The sequence below is a fragment of the Leopardus geoffroyi genome, chromosome E2 (genome assembly GCF_018350155.1).
Source record: "Leopardus geoffroyi isolate Oge1 chromosome E2, O.geoffroyi_Oge1_pat1.0, whole genome shotgun sequence".
In the NCBI taxonomy this organism is placed as follows: Eukaryota; Metazoa; Chordata; class Mammalia; order Carnivora; family Felidae; genus Leopardus; species Leopardus geoffroyi.
In genome coordinates this window covers 11,737,592-11,751,152 of record NC_059335.1, presented here as the reverse complement: position 1 = coordinate 11,751,152, position 13,561 = coordinate 11,737,592, and the positions used below count along the sequence as shown (strand labels likewise).

The window sequence follows — 13,561 nt, the reverse complement described above, 5'->3', positions numbered from 1 at the left end:
CTGGTCCCCCTTATCCACGAGGGGGACGGTTCCAAGACCCCGACTGGATGCCTGAAACCACAGAGGGTATCGAACGGCAGCCATACTTCATGTTTTTGACTAGCGACTTCGTGCGTGGATGTCTGGACAAACCTACGATACAGTTTAATTCACAAGCTAGGTACACTGAGATATGAGCAACACCTAACGACGAAAAAGAACAGTGAAAACAATCTACGGTGATCAAAGTCGCGTGACTGTGGTCTCTCCCTGGGAGTACCGGCGGTACTGTACTCGCCCTTCTTGTGATGACGGGAGACGGTGAAAGGCCCGCGGAATAAGCTGAAGCGAGGGGAATGACTTAAGCGTGAGGACATAAACGTGGGCTACACCTGCCCTTCCTAAATGGACTTCAAAAGGAGAATCATCTGCTTCCAGGGCCACTGTTGAGGGCAAGCAACCTGGAAAGGGAAGCTGAGGATGGGGGAGGGGCTGTAGAGGAAAAATGAGGCTTGTTCATGACAACGCGTAAGTGGTGGCACCAGGGGCACCTGGGAGGCTCAGTCCATTGCACGTCAGACTCTTTCTCGATTTCGGCTCAGGTCATGAACCCAAGGTCACGGGAGGGAGCCTCGTGTCTGGCTCCCTCTGCACCGCCCTCCCCCTCCCTCCTGCTCTCTCCCTAAAACAAAATGAAATGAATAAAACGTGGGGGCGCCTGGGTAGTTCAGTCGGTTAAGCGGCCAACTCTCCCATTTCGGCTCAGGTCATGATCTCACAGTCTGTGAGTTCGAGCCCCGCGGCGGGCTCTGGGCTGACAGCGCAGAGCCTGCTTCGGATTCTGTGTCTCCCTCTCTCTCTGCCCCTCCCCTGCTCATGCTCTGACTCTCTCTGTTTCAAAATTAATTAAAACACATTAAAAAAAATTAAAAATAAATAAATAATAAAAAATTAAATAACCATGCCACTGAATTTCCAAAGTGTACCATTTTTTTTTTTACTGTGCTTCAAATAAATAGAAAAAAATAGTTATAAAAAATAAATAAATAAATATGAAATGTGTACTATATACACACGAGACAGGAAGGATGGGACTGGGAAATTCGTTTATTCCATTCGTATTTACTCTGTTCCTCCCGCCAAGCACTGTTCTAGGCGCTGGAGATTCAGTGGCAAACAGAACAAAGTTTCGGTTCTCTTAGGGCTTATGTTCTACGCCAGACAGACAATAAAACATAAGCATGTTGCATCAGTGCTATGGAGGGAAAATGTAGTAAGATAAGGGAAATGAGGAATGGCTGGGATAGCAGGAATTGCTATTTGAAATAAGATGGTCGAGGGAAACTGATGAGGGTGATGTTGGAGAAGAGCTCTGAAGCCAGTAAAGGAGGGAGCTGTGTGGACAAGAATGTCCCGGCAGAGGGACGAGCAAGTGCAAAGGTCCTGAGGCCAGCACACGGCTGGCATTGGAGGAATGGCACGGAAGCAAAGTGGCCAGCGTGGCAAGAGCAGAGCTAGCAAAGGGGAAGAGAAAGAACGATGGGGTCAGGGAGGTACCAAGGATTGAGGACCTGGTGAGCCATGGAGTAGACTTTAGCTTTTACTTGGGGAGGAACCCTGGAATGATTCTGAGCAGAAGAGTGATGTGGGTTGACTCCCATTTTAACGGGATCCCTCCGGCTGTTTCGTGGGAAGAAATTGTAGGGGATGAGGGCAGATGACGTTAGGGTACCCGTTTCTGCAGGTCTGTGAGGGACTGTGGCTGGTATTTATGCCTTCCCTCCCTCATTCACACTCCACACCCGTCCTTCTCTTCACCTTGACCCTTGGCTGGTTGGATTCTTGAGGAAGATGGACTGATGAGAGGGTGCCTACTAGGGTCCAGCCCAAGCAACAGGGGCACGAGCGGGAGCCAGAAGAGCTGGGGAGTGGGTGTCGGGGTCGCAGTGTGTGAGCTGGTCCCAGGGAGCCCTTGAAGGTGTATTTGTCCAGGAGTGAGTGTGAATTTTTTTTTTAATGTTTATTTATTTCTGAGAAAAAGAGAGAGAGAGAGACAGAGCACGAACGGGGGAAGGGCAGAGAAGAGACGGAAACACAGAACCTGAAGCAGGCTCCAGGCTGTCAGCACAGAGCTCAACACGGGGCTTGGCACGGGGCTCAGCACGGGGCTCGAACCCACAAACCGCAAGATCTTGACCTGAGCCAAAGTCAGATGCTTAACCGACTGAGCCACCCAGGCACCCCATGTCCATGAGTGACTTTGTATCATGTGTCCTGCGGTGATCCAGTGAGCCCGTGTGCTCCTGCCTTTCGAGCCCTGCCAACCTTCCCTGAGCACCTGCTCTGTGTCTGGCCTTATGCTGGGGACACAGCAGTGACCAACAGAGACCGCCCCGGCCCTGCCCTCATGGATTTACGGTCCAGTGAGGGGACAGCTTAATCCCCAGAGTGTGCAGGACTGGGGTGGGGGAGCCCAGGGGGTTGTGGGAGTCCTTGATCCAGCCAGGGAGCGGGGAGGGCATCCCGGAGGAGGCAATGGTGTGACTAATACTAAAGGGTCTCTTCTGCCGGTGTAACGGTGGCTCTCCTGTATCACCAAAGAAAGTAGCGCCTTGACCAGTCTGACCAACAACTCCCAAGCTGACCTGTAATTGAAGCCTTCCTTCCGTGTCTGATGGGCAAAGGCATCTTACCAGTGACCACCCCCCTCCCCATTCTGACCAGTGTCCAGGGCTAGCTACTCCCTATATAACCAGTGACATTTCTCCCGCCCCCCAACCCCCACCCCCAGAGGATTTTGCCCCAGTCAGACCCGGCTTGTGAGAAGCTTTGGACAGTCTGATCTGTGACCCCCCATCTGACCTGTGACCCTTCCGACCCACAGCTCTGCTCTTCCCTCCTCCCCTCAGGTGCCCTAGCCTGCTCCCCTCCCCCTCTCACCTGCTCCCTCCAGCCTAATTCTCCTGCCCTGCCCCCCAAGGTTGTGAGGGAGTGAAGGGGAGAGGAAGGGAGGAAGGAGGGTGGCATTCCTGGGATTCCCTGGATGGGGAGAAGAGAGGGAGGGCCCTACAGAGTGGAGGAGAGCCCAGGCAAGAGCACCCCACAGCACTCGCTCTCCCCACCCCTCCCCCCATCGTCACAGAGACCCGGGCTGAACTGAGGTTTGAAGGCCGTGAAATTTAAGAGATTGAACTGATGGGTTCCAGGCCACTGGTCAGACAGGAAAGCAGCCCCTAGCACGGGCTCCAGGGAAGAGCCTCACCAGGCACCCTGGAGGAAGCTGCTCTAGGCCACCGATCAGGCGGGGCACCGCTGGTTGTACTGGGAGAGGGGAGTGCAAGCCCCCGGTCATGCTGGGAACCACCGGTTACCCTGGGAGAGGCCAGCGCAGGCCACTCACTGGTCGTGCGGGGTCAGCTGGGTAAAAATCAACTGGGCAAGCCCCGGTCACCTGCCGTGATGACCCCTGGTCCGAATTAGGGGGGATGGCGGCCGCAGCGGGGTGGTGAGGTCACAGCCCAGGACACTGGTTAGACTGGTCGGTCAGGCCACCGCCGCGGGCACCGGTCAGCCCGAGCCGGGCAGCCCAGAGCTTGGGGGCAGAGGGAGCCCCGCTCCGGGCCCCGGGCCGGGCGCTGGGAGGTCCGCTCCGGGCAGTGGGAGGTCTTGGCGGGGCGCCCGGGTTTGAGGGGGGGGGTACTCAAGGGGGGGCTCGGGAGGGCGGGGCGGGGCGGGGCTGCCAGGGGCGGGGCCTGATCGCTCCCAGCCCCGCGGCCGCCGGAGCCGCAGCCCGGGCAATCGCCGCCCGCTGCCGCCGCCGCGAACATGGAGCCCCCGGACGCCCGGGCCGGGGCGCGCAGGGCCCCCAGGCTGCTGGTGCTCGCGCTCCTGCTGGGGGCGCACCCAGGTACGGCCGGGGCAGAGAGCAGGGAGCCGCTGGGGGCGGCCCCTGGGGACCCCGGGAAAGGGAAGGGGGAAGGGGATCTCCTCGACCCCAGGAAGCCAAACGTGGGAGCCCCGGGGAGGAGGGATACGGGAGCACGGGGGATACCCTTCCCAACGAGCGAGCCGGGGACGGCCCGGCAGAGGGGCTGGGCAGACGCCGGCAGGCAGCGGGTTAGTCACCACCTGAGAAGCCAGCCCCCCTCCGCGCTCGGGACCAAGGAGCGAAGGGGCCCTCAGCCCCTGGAATCGGAGTCCCGGGACTCCTGCTTCCTCAGACCCAAAGGTCCAGGCCTCCAGTGGCCGGAGTGGCTTCCCCAGGACACAGGAGACCAAAACCCCAGGGCTTCCCTCTGAAAGGTTCTCAAGTTTTGCGAGGGTCGGGGACCTTCCAGCTAGATCGCAGGGAACCACATGCGTTTGAGGCTTCCCCGGATCTGGACTCAGAGCCAGGCTCTAAAGAACTCCCTTCCCTCGCGGGAGGGCTGGAGCGCTGGCCCTGGGCAGTGACGGCGGAACAGTGTTTCCGAGTGACCGTGCCCTCTTCCTGGGGCCCAGATAAATCCACACACCTGCGTGGTGGTGGGATGGGGAGGAGGCCTTGAGGGGCTGGCAGCTAGGGACAGAGAGATGGGAGAGATTAGGGAAGAGAGATCTCTCCATCCTCCTCTTGTCTGTTGCTCAGACTAGCCCCAGGCACCAGCCTGGCCCCACACCCCTCCCCTGGGACAGGCCTGGGCCAGAGGTGGGTGCCTGGGAATCCAGGCCCCTGGCACAAGCATGGCAAGTGGTGGGTCCCCAGGGGCAGGGCTGGGTCAAGCTGGGCGGGGAAGGAAAGGGAGGTTCTCAGAAGTGAGAGCTGATGCCAGGATGCCAGCCCAGGGGGTGAGAGAGCGTGGTTTCCCCGATGGGAACAGCTCTGTCTGCCAGGATCCTGGGACAGGAGTCCAGCCGCCCCCACTCCCGCTCCCTTCTCCCTCAGGACCCGCCATCCTGGGCCTCACTGCTCGCCTAATCGGAGGGGACACACCTTATCCCCTTCCCTGCTCGGCAAAGAGGCAGAGGGGCCAAGGGGTGGGTAGGGGGATCTGGTGCCAGGCCGGGCAGGTCTGGGCCAGCCTGTCCCTCCCACATTCCTGAAACCTGCCCAGCCCTGTCCCCCCTGACCGCCCCCACACACCCATTCTGCCTCAGCTGCAGCCCCAGCCCCCGACTCCTGACAGAGACCCAGGGGCTGAGAGAGACGGAGACAGACTGTCAGGCTGACAGAGAGGCAGAGACTGTGGGACGAGAGATGGAGACCCAGAGTGAGAGACACACAGGCAGAGGTGGAGAGGCACAGATCCCTGGTGACGTGCCAGGCCCTGCGCAGGGTGCTGGAGGCCAAGGGATGAGCCAGAGCTGGCCCTGCCCTTGGGGGGCGGCTGGTCTAGTGGAAAGCACAAGGACAGGTGCGGTCTTACTCCAGGAGGATTGGATAGAAGCAGCCAGGGCCCTGTGTGGCCCGGGGGAGGAGCCCGTAGTCCTGTGGAGAGAGATGGAGACAAATGCTGATGGGAGGGAGGAGGGGCTGGGGTCCTGGACCCTGGGTCTGAGGGAGGAGGGTACTGGGAGCCAGGACTCCTGGGACCCGGGGGAGGAGGCGCTCTGTCTGGAGGGCTGTCCCCAACAGAGGCAGAAAGAGCTCAGTGGCTCTCCTGCAGGTGCCCAGGCCGAGGTCCACTTATCCATGCCTTCCCTGGTGGAGGTGATGAAAGGGGAGCCCGTCGCCCTGAACTGCACCCCCCTGGGGGCCCACGACCATTTTGTGCTGGAATGGTTCCTGGTGAGTGCTGCAGGCTGGGGGCCAGAGGGTGGCCAAGGGGCCTGGGGGTCAGGGCACCACAGGGCTGCAAACGTGCATTCCCTCCTCAGAGCCCAAAGGACCTAAGGGCTCCATCCAGCTGCCTCTCCATTTTACAGATGGGGAAATTGAGACCCCCACCAGGGGAAGGACACTCCAAGGTTCCCTGGTGTCTGGGCACAGCTGAGACTAGAAAAAAGACGCCCCGTTCAGAGCACAGGCTCCAGAGAGAGAGACCATTCAGAGACAGACAAGGAGATAGCGGGAGACCCCAGGGGTGCAGGACTAGAAGGAGAGAGGAAAAAAGAGGAGATAAGAGGCAGAGACACAGGGCTGGAGGGGGAGACAGAGAGAGGAAGGGAGATAAGAACAGAGTGTGATGGAGAACAAGGGACCTGGACCTGGGGAGAGGAAACCCACACGCAGGCCAGGGAACAGGGGACCGGAGGGAGGTGACAAGAGGAGGCAGGTGACCCAGAGAGCAGCAGATGGAAAAGGTCGTGGAGAGAGATAAAGAGACACTGGGGGAGGCAGGCCAGGCGGCCTGGAGCTGAGCCCCCCCCGCCGTCCACAGGCAGACCGCTCTGGGGTCCGCCACCGCCTGGCCTCCGCCGAGCTGCAGGGCTCCGAGCTGCAGGGCACGGTGCACGACTCTCGGGGCCGCAGCCCCCCGTACCAGCTGGACGCCCGGGGGCGCCTGGTGCTGACTGAGGCCCAGGTGGGCGACGAGCAGAACTATGTGTGCGTGGTGAAGGCGGGCGCGGCAGGCAGCGCCGAGGCCACCACGCGGCTCCACATGTTCGGTGAGTGTCTGCGGGTCCCCCCCCCCCAGAAGGGGCGGGTGGGCGAGAGCCCAGGAGAGGGGCTCCTGACCCGACCGTCTCCCCCACAGCAAAACCAGAGGCCACCGAGGTCTCCCCCAACAAAGGGATCCTGTCTGTGGTGGATGACTTTGCCCAGGAGGTACCTGGGGCTGGACCTCGATTCCAGGGTTGGAGGGGGAGGGGGGAGGGGGCCGGGAGGTGGGGGAGGTTTGCACTCCTGCATCCTGGGGGAGGAGAGGGCTGGGGAACCCAGACTCCTGTATCCGGAGCGAGGAGAAGTCCCCAGGAAAGAGGGCCCCCTCCCCGCCCCCCCGCCCCCGCACCGACCTCAGGGCCCAGGGCCACGCCTGTGTCTGCCTTAGATCGCCACCTGCAACAGCCGGAACGGGAACCCGGCCCCCCAGATCACGTGGTACCGGAACGGGCAGCGGCTGGAGGTGCCCATGGAGGTGAACTCAGGTGAGCGGGCGCGGGAGCCCAGCTGGACGCGGGAGGGCGCCGGGTGGTGGCGGGGGGTGGGGGGCTGGCTGACCCGCCGCCTCCTCCCTCTCTGCCAGCCGGCTACATGACCAGCCGCACAGTGCGGGAGGCCTCGGGCCTGCAGTCTCTCACCAGCACCCTCTACCTGCGGCTCCACAAGGCCGACCGGGACGCCAGCTTCCATTGCTCCGTGGGCTACCACCTGCCCGCGGGCCAGCACGGCCGCCTGGACAGCCCTGCCTTCCGCCTCACCCTGCACTGTGAGTCCAGGCTGGTCCCCCCCTCCCCGGCCGCGGCCCCCTCACCTCCCTGAGGCCCCGCCCCCCCCCCCCCCCCCCCCCCCCCCCCCCCCGTCCTGACCTCTGACCGCCTCGAGCGCCCGGAGGCCCACAGAGCCTCGCACCCGAACCACGCCCCGCCCTCTCACACCAGCTCAGGGTCCCGGAATCCCCGCACGGACCTGTTGCCCACGCCGACCTCTGACCCTTGACCTGCACTCTCAGCTCAGCTCCACCTCTGACCTCTCTGGTCGCTGATCTCAGAATAAGCGGGAACCTGACTGTGACAGATGTGACCTCTACCCTTCGACCGACCGCAGCCTTCCCCTTGGCTGGGGCCTGACCTCTCTCCCCTAACCCAGCCCTTGCCTTTTACCCTGGACCTGACCTACCCTCGACCCTGACCGTGAGTCTGCCCTGACCCGTCTTCCCCTTTGCCCTTTCTCTTAGATCCCACGGAACACGTGCATTTCTGGGTGGACAGCCCCTCCACCACCGAGGGCTGGGTACGCGAGGGGGACTCCGTCCAGCTGTTTTGCCGGGGGGACGGCAGCCCCAACCCGGAATACACATTCTTCCGCCTTCAGGTGACTCACCCCGTCGTTCCTTTGGAAGTCCTGGCCCCTGACCTCTGTGACATATTGGCCCCCACCAACTTCTGACCTTTCACCTGGGTGGCCCCCGGCTTAGCGAGGCGCCTGCCTGTTGACCCAGGAGCTCACAGGACCTCTGAGCCCTGACTTGAGAGAGTCCTAACTCAGCCCGATACCCAGCCGGGGTGGCCCCTGGCCTGGCAGGGCCTCTGCCCCCTTGCTTGAGTGGGCTCTGATCTAGCACGATGCTAACCCGGTGACCCCTGACTCTGACCCGGTTGACCCCGACCCAGCATGACCCCCGCCCCCACCCCCGGACCAGGGCGGCTCCTGAGCCGGGTTCCTCATCCCTGGTCACCCAGGACAAGCAGGAGGACGTGCTGAAAACAAATCTTGAGGGGAACTTGACCCTGGAGGGGGTTCAGCGGGGCCAGAGCGGGACCTACGGCTGCAGGGTGGAGGACTACGACGCTGCCGAGGACGCGGAGCTCTCCAAAACCCTGGAGCTGCGCGTGGCCTGTGAGCGTCCCAGGGGGATGGGCAGGGGGACCCCGGCACCAGCGGCCTCCTCGCCCTCACCCCCACACAGCCCCGCCGGCAACCCTTTCCACTTCTGGGGTCCTCGTCCTGGTCTGGATGGTCCCCTCTGCCCCCTGGGTGCCTGCCCCAGCCCCCAGCCCCAGCCCCCTCCAGTCTCCCATACGAAGCAGCCAGAGAGCTCACTCCAAAGCACACACCTGATATCCCCCCACTCTGAACCTGCCGTGGCTCCCGAGTGCCCCGATCCACCCCGGCCTTCAAGGCCCACCTGGCTGGCCGCGCCTTTGGCTGACCCATCTCCCCACCAAGGCAGTCTCCTCACCCCAGCCGAGCTCCCCTCGTCGTTTCCAGGTTAACACCCCTGCTTTCTACCATCCACTTTCCAGCCTTCTAGAAAGCCTTCTGAGTCTGCTCGCACCTGAGCGCTGTGCAAAGGCCCTGCTCCTCCTTGGCCCTCCTTCTGCCTCCTTTCCTGGGGCTAGACCCCGTGACCAGGGTTGGGGAGACATCTATGAACGAGACAGCCCAGCCCCCACCTTCACAGAGATCTCGGTCAAGTAGGGGAGACAGGTGGTGAATGCTGAACAAGGTGCTTTGAGTAGCGATGGAGCCCCTATAGGGACTGACGCAGAGTGAGGGGATGAGGGACTGGCCAGGCGAGCGGGGACTGTTCTAGATGGAGGATGATGCAGGCTCCGTCTGTCTCCGTTCCCCAGGAAGCAGATTCGGATTCAGAGAGCTGCAGGCAGGAGGTTTATGGGAAGTGCCTTGGGATCCCCACCGATGGAGGCTGGAGTGGAGGCTGGGGAGGGCACAGGAGCAGGACTGGGCAGAGGCAGAAGATTGGTCTCAGTTGTAGTCTAAAGGTCTCAGTCGGCCCTGCAGGGTGCTGGGGAAGCTGGGATGGCCCCACTTGGGGGTAAGGGAGCTGGGCCTTTATAACCCCACACCAACCGGGCATTGCACGTGGCCTGCCCGAGGAAGGGGGCATGACCTTGAGCGAGGGGCTCTCCGCAGCTGAGGCAGTTCCCAGAGAGGGCTGACAGCTGAGGGCTGACAGCTGACATCCTTCTCAACAGCTGGGGGAGAACAAATCCTTCAGCGCTAGAGGGGAAATCTCAGTGTCCACCACGGGGGGACAGAGAGGCCTCCCTGAGAAGGGGCCGTTTGGGAAAACCAAAGAATGGGATCAGAAACTCGAAGAGCCGGAAGAGGAGCTCCCAGGCCGGGGGAACAGCAGGTGCGAAGGCCCCGAGGCAGGACCCCACATGGCGTACTGGAGAGAAACCAAGAGAGTAGGGTAGCTGGTGTTTGGGACAAAGGGTGGGGGTGGGGGTGGGGGCGTGCGGTAAGAAGTGAGGTTGAGGAGGTAGGTAGAGGTCAGACCAAGCAGGATCCTGGGGGCTTTATCAAAGAATTTGGTCTCTGTATACTGGGCAACCACTGCGAGGTTTCACACGGAGGGCAGGGCTGACGGGTGTGTGGTTCGAAAAGATCCGTCTGGCAGCTCAGGGGAGGAAGCCTGGCCAGCGGGGACACCGGCGAGGAGGTGGCTGCAAGGTGGTCCGGGCAGTCGGACCCGGACGTCAGAGACGGAGAGAAGTGGGAAGGTCCATTTCGAAGGCAGGGCAGACAGGGGCTCGATGGAAAGATGGGTAGAGGGGTTTGGGTGGTCAATCCGAGAAGGAACACCTTGCCACCACCACCCCCCCCCCCCCCCACCACCGGTCATGCATTAACTGTGGGCCCAGTCATCGGCTCTGGAAGAAGATGGCTGAGATGGGGCCTGTGTTTTGGAGTTAGATGTGGGCTCAAGGCTTGGCCTGGATGGGAGCGTGGAAAGTCCGTGGAGAGAGAGAGAGAAAACAAGGAGAAACACCTGACAAGCTCTTCTGGTTGTGCACTCACGTCTGCGCCCCCCACCCCCACCCAGTCGCCCTGGAGAGCCCCTAAGCCGAGTGGGTGAGGGTCTGGGGAAGGTGACAGTCTGTCCCCCCCTCCAGACCTGGACCCCCTTGAGCTCAGCACCAGGGAGGAACTTTCCTTACCCTTGGGCAACAGCACAGCCGTGAACTGCTCCGTGCAAGGTCTGCCCACGCCTGCCCTGCGCTGGACCAAGGTGAGAGAGAAAGGAGCCCCGCGGCCTGGGGACCCTCAGCCTGCACCCTCTCCCGTCTCTCGACCCCTCCCTCACACCCACCTGGCCGCCTGCTCCTCTCCCTGCCAGGACTCAATCCCCCTGGGGAACGGCCCCACGCTCTCTCTGAGCTCCATCACCTTCGATTCTGCGGGCACCTACATCTGTGAGGCCTCCATGCCCACCGTCCCCCTCCTCAGCCGCGCCCAGAGCTTCAAGCTGCTGGTCCAAGGTTCGGGATGGGGCAGGTTTGGTGGGGGACAGCGGGAGGGCGGCTGTGGGGGTGGGGGAGCAGGAGAAATGAGACGGGTCCACGGCTGGTGCCTCTGTCTTCTGTTCCTGTCCCCTCTGTCCTTCTCTTTCTCTCCCCCTCCTTCCCCTTCTCCGATGGGCCTCCCGCTCTCCCCCCACCGCCACCCACAGGGCCACCAGAATTAAGGGCAGAAGAGACCCAGCCCAGGAGTGAGGGCAGCTGGAGGGAAGGAGATGAAGTCAGGCTGGTCTGCTCTGCCCGCGGCTACCCGGAGCCCAAACTCAGCTGGAGCCAACTGGGGGGCAGTGTAAGGGACCTTCCCCGCCCCCCCCATCCTGAGCCCTGCGGGACCCAGGCGCCCTCCCCCAAACCCCTTGGGGAATCCTGCCCTCTCCCCAATCGTGGCCAGCCTCTCCCCGGGGGACTGGCCGTCTTCACCTCTGCCCTCACCCGAGCCCTTGAGCCCACGGGCCGGGGCTGACCCAAGCCTCCACAGCCAGCAGAGCCGGCCCCCGGAGGGCAGGGCTGGGTGAGCAGCTCCCTGACCCTGAAGGTGACCAGTGCCCTGAGCAGAGACGGGGTCTCCTGTGAGGCCTCCAACCCCCACGGGAACGCCCTGCACGTGTTTCACTTCGGCTCTGGTGAGGAACTTGGTGGTGGGGGGGGGGTTGTGCACAGGACCCTGGCGGGGGGACAGACAGAGCACTGCTGGCTGACCCCCTCCTCCTCCGTCCTGTCCCTGCAGTGGCGCCCCAGACTTCCCAGGCCGGAGTGGCTGTCATGGCCGTGGCCGTCAGCGTGGGCCTCCTGCTCCTCGTCGTTGCTGTCTTCTATTGCATGAGGCGCAAGGGTCGCCCCGGCTGCTGCCGGCAGGGGGAAAAGGGGGCTCCGTGAGTGGCCTGCAACCCTGGAATTGACTTCTGTGACCCGACCCCACCCCTGCACCCGACTCTGACTTCGCCTCCAACCTGAACCCCGAACCCAACCCACGTGGCCAACCTCAGCTCCCTCCTGTCCTCAACCCCAGACCCAAACACATCCCCGGCCCTGACCCCAACCCCGACCCGCATCTCATATTCAACCCCAGACCCCGAACACATGCCCAGACAGCCCCAACCCCAAACCCGGTTTATAGCCAACCTCAACCTCTCCAACCCTCAGCGCCAGTCCCCACCACACCCCTAACCTCACTCTGAAGCCGTGTCTCCCTCAACTGCATCTCCGGCCCCTCCCCTCCATGCTTCCCTCGTTCCCGTCCCCCCCCCCCTTTTTTTTAAGTTTATTTGTTTTGAGAGAGAGAGAGAGATTGTGAGCAGGGGAGGGGCAGAGAGAGAGGGATAAAGAGAATCCCCAGCAGGCCCCGCACTGTCAGTGCAGAGCCCGACACGGGGCTTGATCTCACGAACCGCGGGGCACACGACCTGAGCTGAAACCAAGACTGAGTCGCTTAACTGACCTCGTTCCCAGGCTCCCCACCTCATTCCCATTCCTAACTGATTTCGTCTCTATCTAACCTCTCCTGAGTCTGAGCTCACGGCCACCCTCCGCTCCAATCCGTAGCCACCTCCAGACCCATCTCCAACTCCTACCGCGTCCTACCCACCCGTCCCTAACCCCAATGCCTTTACCACCCCCCCCACCCCATCCCCCAAGGCCATCCCAACCGGAAGAGCCCCATCCTCAGTCCTTCCCCCAGGCATGACCGCCTCCAACATGCCGTCTCCTCTCCCAGGCCACCTGGGGAGCCAGAGCTGAGCCACTCAGGGTCCGAGCGGCCTGAGCAGACGGGTCTTCTCACAGGAGGCGCCTCTGGAGGAGCCAGGCATGGCAGCGGGGGCTTTGGAGATGAGGTGGGTGAGGGCCTGGGCACCCTGATGGCGGGTGGGGGGAGCTGCGGGGAGGCGGGGAGGGGTGCAGCGGCCCTCGTCAGCACAGGCGCAGGCTGACCTCTCTACCTCGTCCCCAGTGCTGAGCCCAAGGGCCTCCGGGAGGCTGCACTAGACCCGACATCAGAGAATCAGCGTCAGAGAACCAGGCCTGCTCACGCCTCCGCCCGCCCCCACCTTCCCACTTCTCCCCGGCCCTCCCTTCCCTTCCTTCCTCTGCAGGCTGGGCAGGGACCTACAGCAGCCACTGCTGCGGGGAGGGAGGGAGGGGCGGTGGGGAGGAGGGGACCTTCCTCCAGGGAATGTGACTCTCAGGCCCCAGAATAGCTCCTGGACCCAAGCCCGGGACCTGGCCCGGGACAGGACGAGGCTCCAAGGCTCTGAGGGTCGGCCGGCTCGGGCGAGTTTTACCTCCCGCCCCCGTTACCGGTCCCCCACCCCACCTGACGTCCTACTGCGTAGTCCGACACTGGATCCGGGCCCCTGCCCCCACCCCAGCTCCCATCATCTGTGGACACTGGAGTCCGGAATAAATGCTGTCTGTCACATCGCGCCAGGCTGTGGGCAGAGCCTCCTGTGGGGGACGAGACGGGAAGGGGGCGCAGGTGACACTCCCTGCCCCCACCCTCCTTGCAAGACCTGGGAGAAGTCTGATGTCACGGAGAAAGAATAAGAAAGAGGGTGGAAGAGTGAGGCGCCAAGGGTCCAGACGGTGCTGAGAACCGGCGCCCTCTTGGAGGATGGGGTGCTCTTCCCAGAAGGAAAATTCTCAAATCTGTCTTGCAGAGCCCAAGGGAATTGAAGCT

General features: G+C 62.5%; 1 protein-coding gene across 1 annotated transcript; it reads left to right on the top strand.

The window, feature by feature from the left end:
• The first annotated feature begins 3,742 nt into the window (after positions 1–3,742).
• Positions 3,743–13,305, top strand: BCAM (basal cell adhesion molecule (Lutheran blood group)). Its single transcript, XM_045442004.1, has 15 exons — positions 3,743–3,886; positions 5,625–5,746; positions 6,339–6,567; positions 6,657–6,727; positions 6,951–7,047; positions 7,146–7,328; positions 7,797–7,933; positions 8,302–8,458; positions 10,483–10,598; positions 10,707–10,848; positions 11,040–11,176; positions 11,366–11,510; positions 11,615–11,759; positions 12,602–12,719; positions 12,836–13,305. Exons 1-15 carry the CDS (start codon positions 3,805–3,807, stop codon positions 12,839–12,841), a joined length of 1,887 nt encoding a protein of 628 aa, XP_045297960.1. The 5' UTR covers positions 3,743–3,804; the 3' UTR covers positions 12,842–13,305.
• The last annotated feature ends 256 nt before the right edge of the window (positions 13,306–13,561 follow it).

Excerpts from the sequence above, each read along its gene's own strand:
- BCAM (XM_045442004.1), top strand. The coding sequence starts at position 3,805 with ATGGAGCCCCCGGACGCCCGGGCCGGGGCGCGCAGGGCCCCCAGGCTG. Across the intron at positions 10,599-10,706 it reads CTGCCCTGCGCTGGACCAAG|GACTCAATCCCCCTGGGGAA; the intron begins GTGAGAGAGAAA and ends TCTCCCTGCCAG. Across the intron at positions 11,760-12,601 it reads CAGGGGGAAAAGGGGGCTCC|GCCACCTGGGGAGCCAGAGC; the intron begins GTGAGTGGCCTG and ends CTCCTCTCCCAG.